The sequence below is a fragment of the Leptinotarsa decemlineata genome, unplaced genomic scaffold (assembly GCF_025532065.1).
Source record: "Leptinotarsa decemlineata unplaced genomic scaffold, Ldec_3_MD MMD2_tig00078422_RagTag_RagTag, whole genome shotgun sequence".
Classification (NCBI taxonomy): Eukaryota; Metazoa; Arthropoda; class Insecta; order Coleoptera; family Chrysomelidae; genus Leptinotarsa; species Leptinotarsa decemlineata.
Window position 1 is genome coordinate 17,839,972 of NW_027412747.1, and position 16,668 is coordinate 17,856,639.

At 37.7% G+C, this 16,668-nt stretch overlaps 1 protein-coding gene across 1 annotated transcript in view; it reads right to left on the minus strand.

Annotated features, from left to right (window-relative positions):
* Positions 1-8,404, minus strand: part of flz (transmembrane serine protease filzig) — a 78,556-nt gene extending 70,152 nt beyond the window's left edge. Inside the window, exon 1 of the mRNA XM_074186044.1 lies at positions 8,137-8,404. Coding sequence (XP_074042145.1) covers positions 8,137-8,224 — 88 coding nt within the window. The 5' untranslated portion in view covers positions 8,225-8,404. The remainder of the gene's footprint in view (positions 1-8,136) is intronic.
* Between the last annotated feature and the right edge of the window lie 8,264 nt (positions 8,405-16,668).

Consider the following 16,668-nt stretch of genomic DNA (forward strand, 5'->3'; position numbering starts at 1 on the left):
ACGTATGTGACTTTTTAGAACCTCAACTAGCAGTAATGATAACGGGTGATGACTAGCAGTAATGATAACGGGGGTGACTATAATAAGAAAACAAGTAAAGCTGAGGCACCAGTCAATCAAATAATAATACTGATGATCTTCAAACATGACTCAAGTTCTGACGGAAACACCAAACTCTTACGAAGGTTCGAAATAGATGAACACTTCAATCTAGCAGACCAGTATCATAATCTTCATGCTGTCATTGTTCACTCTGGTTCTGGCGTTGAATCTGGTCATTATTACGCATTGATCAAAGACGAAACGGACTGATTTAAGTTTGACGATATTTTGGCGATATCTTGAATTTATTGGAGAAAGGACATTGGTAGATCAGAATCTTCAGATGATGTTGTGCTGCAGGTTTTTCCGTGTTTTCCTGCAGCTGAACAAGCAATGGCCTATTGGAGCGCCAATTAATTTTTGTTGTTTCATAATTTCATAATTTGTATAACTTTCTTTTTTATATGTTTCGATAATTAAAAATTCACAAAACATTCTGATCACTTTTGAGTTCTGAATTCTAATAAGTTCTCGTCGATAACTTTCGAATTTTCATATTTGAATGGGAAGTGTTTTGACCTTTGAACCGTCAACGTTAGCTGGAGGGATATATTTCTATATTCAGGTATTTTTTCAGTGTCAAACGGTGTGAATTACTCAATCACACTATCGTGATCCCAACAATAAAGGTATTTGAAATCGAGACAAGTCCGCGATATCGCCAAGGACACGCAGTTTACGTAGTCTTCAAGACTTGTAATATGATGACCCCCTGACACACATTGTTCATGTAATCCTAACGGTCCACATAACTACTCTGCCTACTACCATATATTTCAACTTCACTGATATCTTTAAATACCTTCCTCTTGCTTGGTCGCTGGGTGTGACGGTACCGGAGTAATTATAAAAAGGTGATTGTTGGAAGATAGTTGACCACCCACTTGTTCAACCGCAGAGCGAATATCTTTCTCTTGCCACGCTCAAAATCGAAAAATCGAAAGCATTTAATAAATCAGAATCATTTCGTTAATAGGCCAGTCACAGTGATGAGCGATGACGTGAGGACGAATAATAAAGTTTCAGGTTGATTCTGTGGATACTTAGTTTCCAGAATGTACATGTAAATGTGGAAGAATAACATTCAACATGGAAATTTAACAATATAGATAGATATTTATATGGATAATTCTTCAGTACTTTCACAGTACATCTTTAGACCTTGTCACTACCGAAATTGTTATTCAACTATTCAACAAATAATGTTGTTAAATCTATATTTGAGTTGATTTCCGGTGAGCGAGGAGCTATATCAATTCGGCGTAAAGACCTGAAAAATGATGCATCCCAAATCGTCCGTTTCACAGTTGTACTTCCCTTACAACAGGAAGGTCATGGACTTTTGAGTTTGAAGTGTCTAGGTAACAAAATGATACCGGATGGATCCGATAAAGTCATCAGAAGTTCGGATTCCCTTCTCTGCATGGTCGGCGACAATGATGGAGCAGGAATTGGAGCATTTCTCTTCAGGGCAGCTACATGAGAGGCTGATGAACTCGATTCAGTTTTCAATACTGAACGAGTTGATTATAATTCGTAATAATTATTTGAAATTGCCTGGCTGCAAACCCTTGCGTACTAATCGTTATTACACATATGAAAAATTAAAATGGCAATTATTACAAAATTAAAATGGCATCCTCTCTCTCTATACCGACATGGGGGTTAGTAAAAAAAATCCAAATCGACTAACGTTACTATGCTGGGTTCTGATCTCCCTCTCTGGTCCGGTATCCGTGTAAAATACACAACCGATGTAAGTGCCACAAAACGCAACACCACAATCAACTCACTAACCACAATTTACTGGAATTTCACCATCGAAAAAAAAATCCTTTTTCGCACAGCCCCTTTTTTTTCGCGACCCTCTTCCGCAACTGACTTTCGCAACTTCCTTTCGCGACTCTCTCAAATTAACCATCGAACGCAAAGGAATGTGACTGACTTCTCAACTGACTTTCCTAACTGCTCTATAGGAATTCACTTTCGCCACCTACTTCATGCAAGTCTCTTCCGCAACTCCCCGCAACTGACCGATCGCAACCATGTCCATTAACCAACTCTCTAGTATCCTCAAGTCCGAAAAATTGTTCCTAATATACCTCTCTTGTACCGTTCCCTGATTGATCTGATCTTTGTTTAATATTCCCGAATTTTCCCATAACCCTCCTACTCAAGACCTATATCTTCGAAGTCATTGGTCAGTTTTCTATTTTAAATAAATTTTCGGACCCACCTATTCAGATATGGCCGAACTTCCTGTCCACGAAGTTGAAATGCAAACTCATAGCTTGCATTTTTTGCGTTCCCAGTATTATAGCTCATCAACAGGATACGTTTGTTCAGTCTGACCGAAAGAAACATAATAATGCTTTCAAGGTTCAACAATCATAATTTAAATTCAACGCTTACTCTGTTGAAAAACTATTGATACCGAAAAACCGACCACAATCTTTATGAATAAAATTGTATTTTTCGTTAACTATCGCAAAGGCAGTTATTACAAGAATAATACTCCAAAGAAGGTCTGGTCAGAGCTTTATAGAGCCTTGAATGTAGCTGATGTGTGTACAGTTTTCTGGTTCGGAATAGTGTCCAAGCTTTTGCAATTTCAGCGACATGATTGTGCCAAGACATATTGTTGTCCATTTTAACCCCCAACAATCTTATCGAAGCAGAAAGCGGAATTATATGACCTGATATTATTATATCCGGTTCGAAGACATTTATCTTTTCGACGAAAACTGATGCCTGGGTTTTTGTGGCATTGAATTGAACCTGATTACTTTCGCCCCAATTCGAAATTATTTCCAGATCCTCATTAAGATAATCAACTTACTGCTGCCGTTGAAGATGTGCATCCGCAGCCAATGTCCTGGATTCCAAATGTAATAACAAGACAAGTGTGCTGTCGCCAGCAAAGCAATATGCTGGATTCTTTATTCATTTCAATAGGTCGTTGATATACAATAAAAAGAGGGTTGGAGACAATATGGATCCCTGGGGACACCAGCGTTGATGGTGAAAGTATTCGAAAGACATCCATTGACGGCCACTTGCAAGAAACGTTCTTTCAGGAAGCTGAATAGCCATACACAAAATCGATCCGACAAGCCATAGCATCGTAGTTTGGCCAGCAAATCCTCATACCACACTCGGTCAAAGGTCTTAGAAGTATCAAGCGCAACAGCTTTTGACTCTTCATGTTTCTCCATTGCATTATTCCAAATATGGGTGACATACGATAGAAGATCGCCTGTTCCGGAAGCCATATTGATGATCGCTCAAGATGTTGAAGCCTTCCAAATATTTGGGGATATGGTGGTTTTCGACTTTCTCCATGATTTTTGATATCACTGATAGTAAAGCGACTGGTCTGTAGTTATTTGGAAGAGTTTTCTTGCCCTTTTTAGAGAAAGTCTAAACGCGAGCAATCTTCCAACATGGAGGATGAACCCCTTTTCTGTAAGACAGGTTAAAACGTCTGTAAAATACTGGTGCGAGTTCAATTGCCCACTTCTCAAGTACGATGACGGGCACTCCATCAGGACCAGACTCCTTGTTGATATTGAGCTGTTCCAAAATTCGCTTGACCAGACACTGTCGAAAAGTAATTTCCTGTATTGTGGATTCATTAGTGGTTGCCAAAAAATATCTGAATTGCACCACTTATTTTTGAACCTAGAAACATAGCTGAATCCAATAAGATCTCACTGCTATTTTCTCTTCAATCAGCTCTTTCACTCTAGTGTGGGAATAATGGGTGGTGCCTTTCACAGAAATTCGACTGTGGAGTGGGACTCAAGTTGTTCAGCTGGTGGATTTGCTTTTTCTATGGCTGTTGTTGCAATTGAAACATCCGCTTGTGTTAGTGGTGGAATTATGAATTTTGAGAAGCTCTGACTAACAGACCAGAAGGATCTAGACCCTTTGGGATTGGCAAGCAGTTCATCCCTAATTCTCTAATTGTTAAGTTATTTGTTTTCATGTATCCTGAGTTTGCAGCAGTTGCGCATTGACAAACCAAGTTCGGGCATTTTTGTGCCACTGCCAGCAGGCGAGATTTTTTGAGGCAACAGCTTGGTCGCAATTTTGGTTGAACCAAGGTTTGCCGTTAGAAGGTCGTTTCATTAAAGAAGGAATACCTATATGCATCCATGAATGATAACTTCCGTGACTTCAGAAGCACAAGTTGATGGATCTTCATCATTTTCATTTCATTTTATTGTTTTCAATTGTTCGATTGTCAGTTGTTGCTTGTATTTTATTTTATTGTAATTTCAGTTCAGGTTTTATATTCTGTTTAAAATCTGTTCAAAATCAATATTGATTGATATAATTGTTATTTGCAGCTATTCTTTTTAATTTTATTGACTTTTTCAGGATTTTCAAATCATTTTATATCATCTTAGACAATAAAAGTCCGAACTGATAAAATTCAGGCTACTACAATTTCCCTGGAACACACCGTATTCAATTCATTCTACTTCAAATATACAATCTTGTCAAATTTTCTAACATCAAATAATAATTCGGATTAAACGTTTCAATCAAATAAATTACCCAGTATGTTACACTTCGCTCCAATAATGATATGTGAAGGAATTGTTAGTCAATAGAGCTAAATTCTAGTTATCTCAGACAATGAAAACAAATTCGATTGCTCCCCCTTTGCTTGTTGATTCTCGTGTTCATTATTGTGGTCAGTTTCTGAAAATAACTGATAATAAGATTGCAGTCGTCTCTAATTTCATTTCAGATCTTTATTTAAAAAAGACCTAATTCAAAAATGTTTTGATAAAAAAAATTACGGTGAAATGAATTGTTACTTTTTCATTTGTAAAAATTTGTACCTAACAGCTCATACTTTTTTCCCTTGTACAAGACTTTGCTATGAATTCTATATTCTGGTAAAAATATGTACACAAATTTGGTACCATAATTCTCTACTTCCCGTCATTAAATCTACTATCTCAACTAATGCTCCCAACCAGTATTTTTGAAACGTGTGATAGACAATCATCGGTGGAATACCGAGAGTAGCATAATTATTATCTTTCCGTTTTTATTTACATTCCGAGGTAACTGATATCACTGTCTTTTATAGCTTTATCTTGGAGCAAAGGACCTTTTCTTGACTATATTCCCATTGTAAATATGATTACCATTTCAAGTCTCTAACGAAAGTTAACTGCAATTGATAAATGGCATTGTCGTTTAGAAAAATTTTCTATTTCTCACTAATTTTTGGTATTTAATGATCATGACTATTAAAAAAGAATCTGAGAAATCAAACACGCAGACATATGAAGAATTCATACAATAACTTATCGTGGTAAACGAAAAAGTTTGCCCTTTCTACACGTGTATAAAGTTCTCCATCATAATTTTCATATTTTTCAGATTGTGGAAGGTTAAGATACCCAAAGAAGATCAATAAAAACTGATTTTCTTCCGCAAAAAATGACTTGCGTACAAAACTTTTATCTTTTTAAATATTTAAACGTAAAAAACTGGTATTCAATACCGCTTTCCTATTATCATTTTCAGACCAAGTATGACCTCAGCACACCAAACAACAGAAATTTGGTGTATGTGGGGGAAAAACAACCCATCATCATTCATTTGTTTTGAACATTTTATTTTTCCTTTTTTTGTAACCCAATTTTGGCCTCGATGATATTATTTCAGTAGCTTCACATCTGTTATAAAAATCGAACAAGCTAATGGAAACTGACATCATAAATATGAATTATGAAGACAAATTGTTGAAACTAATAAGACCACGCTTCTATGCTGTCGAAAATTTCTTATAACGTTATTCACTTAATGGCGTTCAACTACGTTGTTTTGTTAATTTTTTTAATAATCAAGCACGCGGAGGTGCTAGTATAGTTACTGTATATCTGGAGAGAAATTTCGTCATGTTTCGTCAGTTTCCAAACTAGTAAGTATGTTTATATAACGGAAGTGATGAAATGCTCAAATTCAATTTTGTTGACATATTTTATTATATACCAAAATATATACTATTGAAGAACAAATTCGCTTGTGACCAGTGAATGCAGTCAAAGTAGTAAAATTTTTGGAACAAAAAGGTTTTGGTTTTCCACTCCACCATCCCTACTTCTTCAAATACATAACGAATGTTTGGAGTACAAACTAAATAGGAAAAAATGTTTTTGGTATAACTCATTGTTCATATCAAAGTATTTTATTTTCGTGTAATCCAGTTTGAATGAAAATTCAATTCTGAACATTTTTCATTCATTTTTTTCAACAATTTTCGTGGGATGATGAAAAAGTTTTTCTCCAATGTTCTTTGCGTGTGATGACAATTAATTATGTTTGAGAAATAGTCCAAAACTCAAAGTGGGGGTAATTAATCAGAATCAGAATTAAAACAATGTCGTCTCCACGAAATTTATACATATGTATTTGTGAGTCAGAAATTAATGGCTCCTTCGCCAACCATATCGTCAACCAAAACTACATTTTCAATTCAGACGCAGACATAACATTTTTACGCATCTCTGATAAAGGGAGGACCTTGAATATAAGTAAGGTTTTCTCATCAATAAAGTAGTTAGAAACACACAAACAATCCCCTTGAATGACCAGATTTATTTCAATTGCTTGAATTTTTTCAATTTTCTCAATATTCAAATCCCAAATTCCTATTTCATTTAGTACTCCCCCCATCTAGGTAAGAATAACCTTTATAACAACTTATACGAATATTTTATATACACTACTTTGTTGTAGCATTTTTTTTGGTACCTTGGGAGCTGTCTGATTCGTCCATTTAGCCCAAGTCTCCAGAAAACACTGCAGCCTCTTAGGCTTATTGCGTTCATTCTCCCATCTCCTCATGACACCCATTCCATCAGTCTCGTTCCCTGTACTAGTTTGTACAGGTTCCGTGTTGGATGTTCGTCATATTCTTCTGGACGTAATTTCGTACGTCCATATATTGCCTGCCTCCTGTGATTCAGTGCCTCACATTCGCATTCCATTTGGAATGCGAATTAAAGATTCGCAGATTAAACTAGTTCAATCTTCCTCTTGAAGATGATCACTTGGAGATCGAAACACGTGTTGAAATAATGGTTTGGTATTGGGATAAAACCCCATTAATATTCAAAGGTTTCAAACAATGCTTCACATATTGAAGAACTAACTAAAATAATTTTCAGATTTTCACTTCATAACAGTTTTTATTCAGTATTAGAATATTCAGAAAAAAAGTGGTAGGTGTTATATTTCCAAGTCTATTTTGTCAGATGTGTATTCAATTTCGTAAATTCCAGACTTATGAATGTAAGGACTGCGATGCAAAATATTATGGACAGACAAAAAGATCTATTAAAGTGAGATATAAGGAACACATAGCACACTTAAAATATGGAAGACCTGAAAAATCAGCAGTCGCCCATCATATTTTGCAATAAAACTATTCCATAGACTTCAGTTCTTTAAGATTAGTTAGATAAGTTAATAACAACAGGCAACTAGATGCCTATGAGAGTGTGGAAATAAGTAAACATAATAATATTATGAATAACGACAGCGAACCAATACCAAATAGCATACAATATAGCTTGTTGAAATAATATTGTTGGGTTTACTGATTACTACAAAAAGACACATTGTAAATATATTTAGATAGGCAATATTGTGAAACTAATTTTATATAGCTGAAAATTGTTCTATATATATCTGTAACATTTAAACATACATAAGGACATATTGTAAATAATAGAAAGGCCAATTGTGAAATTAATTTAGGGTGGTATTACTGATTACCCACCTGTATGATGTACCTGATTAGTATAAGTAGCTTTAGTTTTGAGTAGTTATTAGTTTTATCTTCCTCTTGAAGATGATCACTTGGTGATCGAAACACGTGTCGAGGTGTAAAAATAACGATTTGGTGTTGGGAAAAAACTCCAGTAATATTCATTACTACACCAAAGGTTCCAAACAGTATATCACAAGTAAATTATGTATGTGTCCAATGAGCAATGGCCTTACCTCTGTTGTTATTTCCTATCCGCTCAATATTCACAGCCGCAACAAAACAACCAAGTAAACACAAACCCACAATCAAATCCAACTTCATTGTGAAGTTTCGAAGATGACACCCGAATAAAAAATCAAAACTAGTACCGAATCAGCAATTACCGGAACAATAAATCATCGCGTGTCATGGAGTGTCACTTGTTTCAGTCTTGGTACTTTTTCGCGATATTTCAGCAGTCGCAGTAGTACTTCCGCACGGTAGTAGTACCTCCGATTGTGACAGACCCGGCAGAGACTGAAGACATGCATTCGATCGTCTGTCGGCCATCGGAACAGCCGAAGTAGGTCACTGGGACACTGTAGCGGGCCTTCCTATGGATTCAACCACGGTGGGTACCAACGAGAGTACACCTGTTATGCTACACTGGTAAAAATGTCGAAAGGCGGATTCTGAGGTTTGTTTTTTTGCGGATGGATATCTTCGACGGCGATGTTGTGATAAGTGATGTAGTTAAATGGGATATTGAGGAAATATGGATTATTTTATCAGAAATTCTTTTTATGTCTTTGTTTGATAATCCAGTCATTTTAGGTTTTTTAATTCTCAATCTGCGGAAAAATTCCTACTGAGATAAATTTTGGTATACACCTTCATTATGACGTTTTAATGAAGATGTGAAAAATCGACATCGATATCGTGCCGGCTAAGAAAGTCAAAAGGTCACGAAAAGCAGTTTTTCGCGAATATCTCGCGACCTATGGCTCGGAGGTCAATAAAGGTCATTATAAAAATTATTCCTTATACGACTTTCTTCAAAAAATGTCTCTTGAATAAAGTCAACCGTTTTTGGACTAGAGCGCTGAGAAAGCGTGTAGAATGCACTCACATAGGGACCGCAGCTTGTGAAGTGCACTTCAATGAATCGATGGAAGTTTCTATCAGTCAAGAAAAATTTTTATCTAATCGATTCAACAAAAAAAATTAATCTAAATGCTCATTGAGAATTTCGAAAAAGTTGGTATTTCTACAAGACAATCACGTGATGATGCTGACGTCTTAATTGTTGATCACAAATACTTGATCAACCTACATCCATTTTTTTTCAAGAGACCAGGGAAAAACAATGTTGAAACAAAAATATACTCGACTCAGAGCCTCAACAAGTATCCACACTGCAAGAGAAATATTATGTTTCTACATGCTATGACCAGATGTGACACAACTTCAACACTTTTTGGGAAAGGAAAAATTAAAGTCATGAGGATGTTTGAGGAAGACCCGATTTACATATTTCTGCAGAAATATTCCAACAAAAAAATGTCGCTCGAGATGCCCTTGTCGATGCTGGAATACATTTTCTACTAGCAATGTACGGTGCTCCAAAATCAGAAAATTCAATTGACAATTGCAGATACTACAGCTTTGCTAAACTAACAAGACAAAGCACAGCTGTGAAATTTCAATTATTACCACCCACTTCTTCAGCAGCTCAACAACATATTTATCGAGTCTAATATCAAATACAAACCTGGCTAGGAATAGAAATTGATCCAGAATAGTGGGATTGGGAGTTGAAAAATAATATATTACAACCAATAACAACTTCATTGCCACCAGCACCCGATGATCTACTGAACACAATCTTTTGTAATTGTACAAAAGGTTGTGGCGGCAAATGTGGATGTGAGAAAATTGGACTGAGATGTTTTGAAGCTTGTGGACATTGTCGTGGTCAGTCATGCTCAAACGCAGAGTCCACTAGTGAAGAAGATGATGAAGATGTTGATTTAAATACAGCAATAAGCCCACTCGAAGTTTTGTCAGCAACTTTTGATGGAGTTGAAATTGAGGATATCAACGATGAATGAATATAAAAGAAAATTATATACAAAATTTTGTTTTCCCTATTTTTCAATGTACAAATAAAAAATTATTGAGCATAAAATAAAAAAAAGACTATTATTACAGTTCATGGATTATGCCTACGGGGGAAACCATGTAAAAAACGCGCCTCGCATTCTACCTCAAAGGTGGTGCGTAAACGAGTGCATCATCATAATGTAGTCGCTTTCTCAGCGTTCTAGTCCGAAAACGGTTGACTTCACAGAAAAATGCAAGAATCGTTTTTTGTAGATAATCGCATGAGGAATAATTTTTATAGAAATCTTTATTGACCTCCAAGCCATAGGTCGCAAGGTATTCCCGAAAAACTGATTTTCGTGACCTTTTGACCCTTATAACTTTTTTAGCCGGCACGATATATATGCCGATTTTCCACATCTTCATTAAAACACCATAATGAAGGTGTATACCAAAATACAGCTCAGTAGGAATTTTTACGCAGATAAAACTTTAAATAACTGGACTATGAAGGCTGAAGCAGTTTGAAGAAATGTCATTATACGGCGAAGGAGAAATTATCTTTGAGGTGGTAGAGATAGATTGAGGAGGTAAATTGAGAGTATATCATGGTCAGATAGTTCATTGAGGGTTGAAACGAACACCAATATGTCTTGGCACAATCATGTCGCTGGAATTGCAAAGTCTGCTTCTCAAAAGCTTAGAGCATTGTTCCAAACCAGAAAACTGTCCACAAGAATATCACAAGAATAGAAGTCCATTAAAAATTCTACAGTCCTGGGTGTTGGGAATAAGAGGGTTGACAACACAATAATGGTGAATTTGGTAAAAATGTTTCCCTTTGAAATAAAAATCGACGGGTCTGAGCGATTTTCAATTTTTCCCACGAGTTCGCAGATTAGGGGGGTGACAAGTTTTAGCTGGGACACACTGTATATTATACAAACGACCTCCACTAGCAGATGTTCCGTATTTTTTGTTCCGATAGACGTCCCTTCATATCTGCTACTGTTTGTGGGACTGAGTTTAGCTCAGTTGAAAAATATTTCTCGAGTGTTGAAGACATTATTTTAGTAGTTTTCAAGTTTTCATGATGAGTGATACCTGGTGATGTAGTGGATGTTAGGCGTGGTCTACAAACATTAAAAAATGATAGAATCCCTAGAGGTGATGGTATGTAACAATGAACATTTGAATATTGTGACTTTTGTGAACGTTCTTAGTAATTGTCATGAAAATCATACTAACAATTTGAGTATTAAGGCTTTTTAACGACCGAGTACATCAAAATCTCCGCGTAAGAAAAGAATCAGCTCTTTTGATTTCAAAAAATTATGTTTGTTCAGTGGAGAAGACGTGAGTGAAGAAATTGAAGTAATGAAAGAGAAAAAAATACAGACGCGTTACATTTGAAGATATAGTATTGGAAGCTACAGAGGCGCGCGGTTATACATATAAAGTGTAAAGTAGCGTGTGAATTTTGGGTATGACTTTGTATCTGTCGAAGCTAAGTATCATGATGAATGTTTCTTCAATTTTTTGTTGAAGGAAATGATATATTGATTAAACGCAGAGTCAACCAGTGATGAAAATAATGAAGATGTCAATTTGAATATAGGAATAAGTCCACTAGCCGAAGTCAAATGGTGAAAGAAAGCGGAAGAGGCAGGAGTGGTAGCAACTATAAGTGCACCCTCCTCTCCCACACCACCTCCAACAGCAAGGACACTTCCTGCGGCAAGCGCCAAGAGCTTCGCCTTGAATAAAGGCAAGGAACCGGTTGCCACTGCAGGTAAGCTCCCTCACTTGTGCACCTCCACGGAGGGAACCCCAAGAAGGTTGAAGACAGTAACATCGCTGCACCTTCCAAAACCTTCGCGGAGGCCACCATGATACACCTCAAGGTTGCCAAAGAAAGTGTGTGTTCGGCGAGTCTTTGCCTATACCTGCCGATATAAAGTAGATGTCTTCTAGTGACTTGCCCACCTTCCTGGAAAGGACAGGATGGATTCCTCGGGAGGATATACGATGGGTCACATGTGGCGTGAGTGCTGTAGGTCTACACTCACCCTCCCTACTCTACAGATACAGGTACAGAAGTACAGACGACTTTTTATTAGCAACTGTCAATGATATAGAAACTGAAGATATCGGCAATGAATGGAAAAAATTGAATACTAAAGTTCAGTTTTTCAGTATTCAAATGAAACATTATTCTCTCTTGAATAAAAAACCTCTTCTGTATCTGTAGAGTAGGGAGGGTGAGTGTAAGCCCACGCACTTAGGCCACATGTGACCCATTGTACATCCTCTCGAAGAGTTGTCCTCCTAGGTCATCGTCCATCCTGTCCTTTCCAGGAAGGTGGACATATCGCTGGGAGACAACTCCTTTTTATCGGCAGGTGTAGGCCAAGACTCGCCGAACACACACCTTCTTATTGACGATAACTCAGGACACTCACACAGGACATGCCAGACAGTCTCATCTTCCCGCTCATTTATCCTGCATAGAGGTGTGTCCACTAGTCCCATATTATGGAGGTGTTTCCTCAGTTGACAATGTCCAGTCAGGAATCCTACTGTTAAGCGTAGATTTTTCCTGGTCATCGCCAGATATTTCTTCGGCGCCAGCTTCCCAGGGTCGCCCAAGGTAATCCTGGCAAGATTACATTCTTTGATTTCATCCCATCTCTTTAAGGATTGAGCATGAGTGTAACATTTGACTAGTTCCGCAATTGTCGAAGTCATCAGGCCGTGGGTGCCACTGGGTCCTAAAATTCTTAGTCCAGCCGCTTCCTTGGCTGAAGAGTCGGCAATGCGATTACCGTCACTCCTGTCGTGCCCTTTAACCCACCTCAGGATAATGTTATTATCTACCGAGGCTTTGGCTAAATCTTGGTGGTACTCTAGTGCTAGCCCCGAAGTAACACGCTGTCTGTTCAAGGCTAATAGTGCTTGTCTGCTATCAGTGTAGATTGTTATGTTTTTGCCCGAAATTCTTTTCTTGGTTATTTCTTTTGTGGCGATTCAGATACCAGCCAGTTCTGTTTGGACCACGCTGGTATTTCTTCCCATTCCCCACTCAATCCTTAGGCTTAGTGATCTGGAGTACACTCCACATCCAGAGCCTTCTTTGGTTTTTGAGCCGTCTGTATAAATCCGTATTGCATTTGTAGCATCTTAATCTGTGTTCTGCTTGATTTGTATTTTGTAGGGTTTATTAAACACAAACCTGGGTTCAATTGCATCACTTGTTGCCTGCAGCAGAGGTTGCGCAGTAAGCGCTTCCCACCATAGTCCCAGCCTCAATTGACCCATTCCTACTTCGAGGCTTACACCAGTCGTGCGCAATCGTACCATGGCCATTAACGCAACCTCCTCAACGTACAGATCCAGAGGGTTCAGACCCGTGATTAATTCCATTGCCGCGGTTGGTGTTGTTCTCATGGCTCCTGTGATGTTTAAACAAGCCAGTCGCTGTATTTGATATAATTTTTGGATGGCCGTTGCTTGTAGAACCTTCGGTCCCCATGCAATGGCTTCATACTTTAACATAGGTCTTATTATTGCAGTGTAGATCCAGGCGACCACACGGGGTGAAAGACCCCGTGTGGTCGCCCCGAAAACCTCTTATTGGATATCATCGATTATTCCTACGGGGAAAACAATGTGACAAAAGGGTGCCTTGCTTCTACCTCGAAGGTGGTGAGGAAACGAGTGCATCGTCATAATGGTGTCGCTTACTCAGCGCTTTACTCAAAAACGGAGTTATTTTACAAAAACATGCTGATGGCAACAATTCAGCTCACTAGAAATGTTTCCGCAAATAAAACCTGCAATCACTGGATCAGTACTACTTTATACAAATGATGTAGGAAACTTTCAAAGGTAGCAAGCAGTTGATTTTGAAATCAACTCTTCACAAAGATAAGTAGATCATACATAGAAGTTACTTTCAGATATAAACTGATTGGGTCCCCAGCAGGGAAATGTTCTCAGCTGTTCCATCATTTTCTGAACAGAGGCGACACACACTCTCTTCCGACAGTCCGAATCTCTGCATATGATGATTCAGATGACAGTAACCTGTGAAAAGGACTCAGACATCGTAGTCCAACAGTAGTTGGACTACAATAGTCCCTACTGTAATCTCTGCTGTAGTCCAACAACTGCTTTTTATCAAGCTTCAGAGGGTTAATGAACGCCTTGGAGTGAAGCAATCCTGGAGATTCTATCAGAAGTCTATGAATTTTCTTGCCACCCAGGTGTTCAATGTTTGTTTGGCAAAGCCTGAAGCGGTTGTGGTCTGATGAAGCTGCTTGTAGCACCCTCCTTTGCAAGGGAGTCAGCAGCCTCATTGCCTTTCAGGCTAGTATCGCCAGGAATCCAGACCAGAGACAATCTGTTAACTCTTCCTATCGAGGAGAGTCATTTTTGGCAATTTGCTTCCAATTTAGACTTTTCTCGGTAGAAGGCAAGAGCTTCCAACGCCGCTTGACTGTCAAAGAATATTTGTATTGACTTGTATATCAGGTTGTATTCTTCTACTCTAGCATATGTTCCTAGGCAGCTTGATATCTCTGTTCCGGGTCTGCAACTGAAAACACCTGCACCTGAACCGGAAGGTGTCTTTGATCCATCTGTGAACCAACTATCAGCTCTTTAAATTTTCTTCTTCCGGAGAATCCAGTCTTCTCTACTAGGGAACAGTTCGTACTTGAGAGTTGGAGGCATAAAGTCAGAGGTCATTCGCAAAATGTTATGACTTCCAGTATCAACCAGTAGTACTCTACATTAAATTGATTTGTACAATTGGCAATGTGCACAATTCTATAGGCAGTCCATCTAGCCTCTCTCTCCAGAAAAATGTTAAGAGAAGGTAGATCTGAAAGGATCTTCATGGCTTCACTGATGGCCAGGCAGGCCTGTCTCTTTAAGCCAGAGAGCTTCGACTGAGCCGTTTGCTGTAAAGCCTTCGACCACTAGGCAATTGCTCCATAAGTGATAATTGGTCTGACAATCATCACATAAATCCTGGAGCCCACGTTTGACCACAAATCCATCGACATGTCTATAGGGACAGTCTGTCTTTGTGCAAAACTTTCTCCAAGTGAGCATTCCAGGTGAGATTTTCATCAACGACAATGCCAAGATATTTTACCTCAATTTCAAATGGAATGACCTCACTATTGAGGAAAAGTGGCGATAAATCGTCCTTTTTTTCCAATAGTGTGGACTATAACAATACTCGTATATTTATGTTTCGAACGTACAACGATATGAAATTAAATGAAAATAACACATTAATACGTGACTCTGATAAATGTATTTTCTCAATATACTACTTTCGTGATGAAATTGAAAAAGTTGAAGTAATACTGTTAATACTTTAATGTAAAGTGGAATACCCACGAGAATAAGCATTCAAAGAAATCGTTAGAAAGTTAATTCACATCAAGAAACCTCAAAAATGTGGTATCTCATGATAAATATCGACCAAATGTTCAGTTAAATGATTTTTCCTGGTGTAACACCGTATCGAACACATTATCGGTGTATATTTAGGCTATGAGATGATTGCCTTGCTTTCGCTAAAACTACATTTTTCGCATGCTCGTTTGAATTGAACGAACAAAGATTTACGCGTGCCGGAAATAACAATTCTCAGTGGGCTATGCAAATATCCAAGAGAGCTTTTGTGGTCTTCGAGTGGAACAGAGCGTACTAATTAATCAAACATTCTCTCTCGAATATACACTCTCTTTCACAAAAGTTCATAGAGAGGGATGAATCTTAAATATGAGGTTTGATAATACAGTCAAAAAATAAAGAATTTGTTTATAACATAGAATATTTACGTAATACAATAGTGTTTCAAGATAACCTCTGAATATTGTTGAACAGATTTGAAACCTAACAAAAGATATACGGCTGTTCAAAAAATAAGGTGAGTGTTCGAATTTCGTGGGCTACGTACATTCGATTAGCGATGTTTTCATTTTTCTAAGTTGGTACACTCGTTTCAAACATATGTACACAGTTTCAGCTGTTTAGCGTGTTTGGTTTGTTGGTGATAGGCATACAATTTTAAGGATTTTGTGTGTTTGGCGATTTTTTGTTAACGAAAAAAAATGGATCAAAGAATTTGTATAAAATTATTTCACTTGAAATGTTGACAGTAGCATACGATGATTGTACTGTGAGTCAGAAAAATGTTTACAAGTGCTACAAGCCCATCAAATAAGGTCGACAACAAAATAAAACGACTCACTTCGTCACACCGTCACATAAAAGGAAACAAAATAGCCCATCGATTAGCCAGAGATGTAACATATATTGACGAACTCTACCCAATAACTAAAACTGCCAAATCTGACTTCAAACAAATATTCAAAGAGATGATTATCAATGCATGGCAAACTGGATGGATCCTCTCCAAGTCGAAATTGGCCGAAGTAAAAAAGACAGTACTGCCTCGAAAAATATTTTCTCTGGAAAGAAAACAAGAAATCATAGTCACTAGACAACGCCTTGGAAACACCCGCATCACACATTCCCACCTGATCAAAGGAACCTAAGAACCAACCTGCGAAATATTCAATTGCTCCCTAACAGTGAATCATATTTCAATCGAATGCAAAGCCTACAATCGACATCGAAAACTACATGGATTTCCTGATATT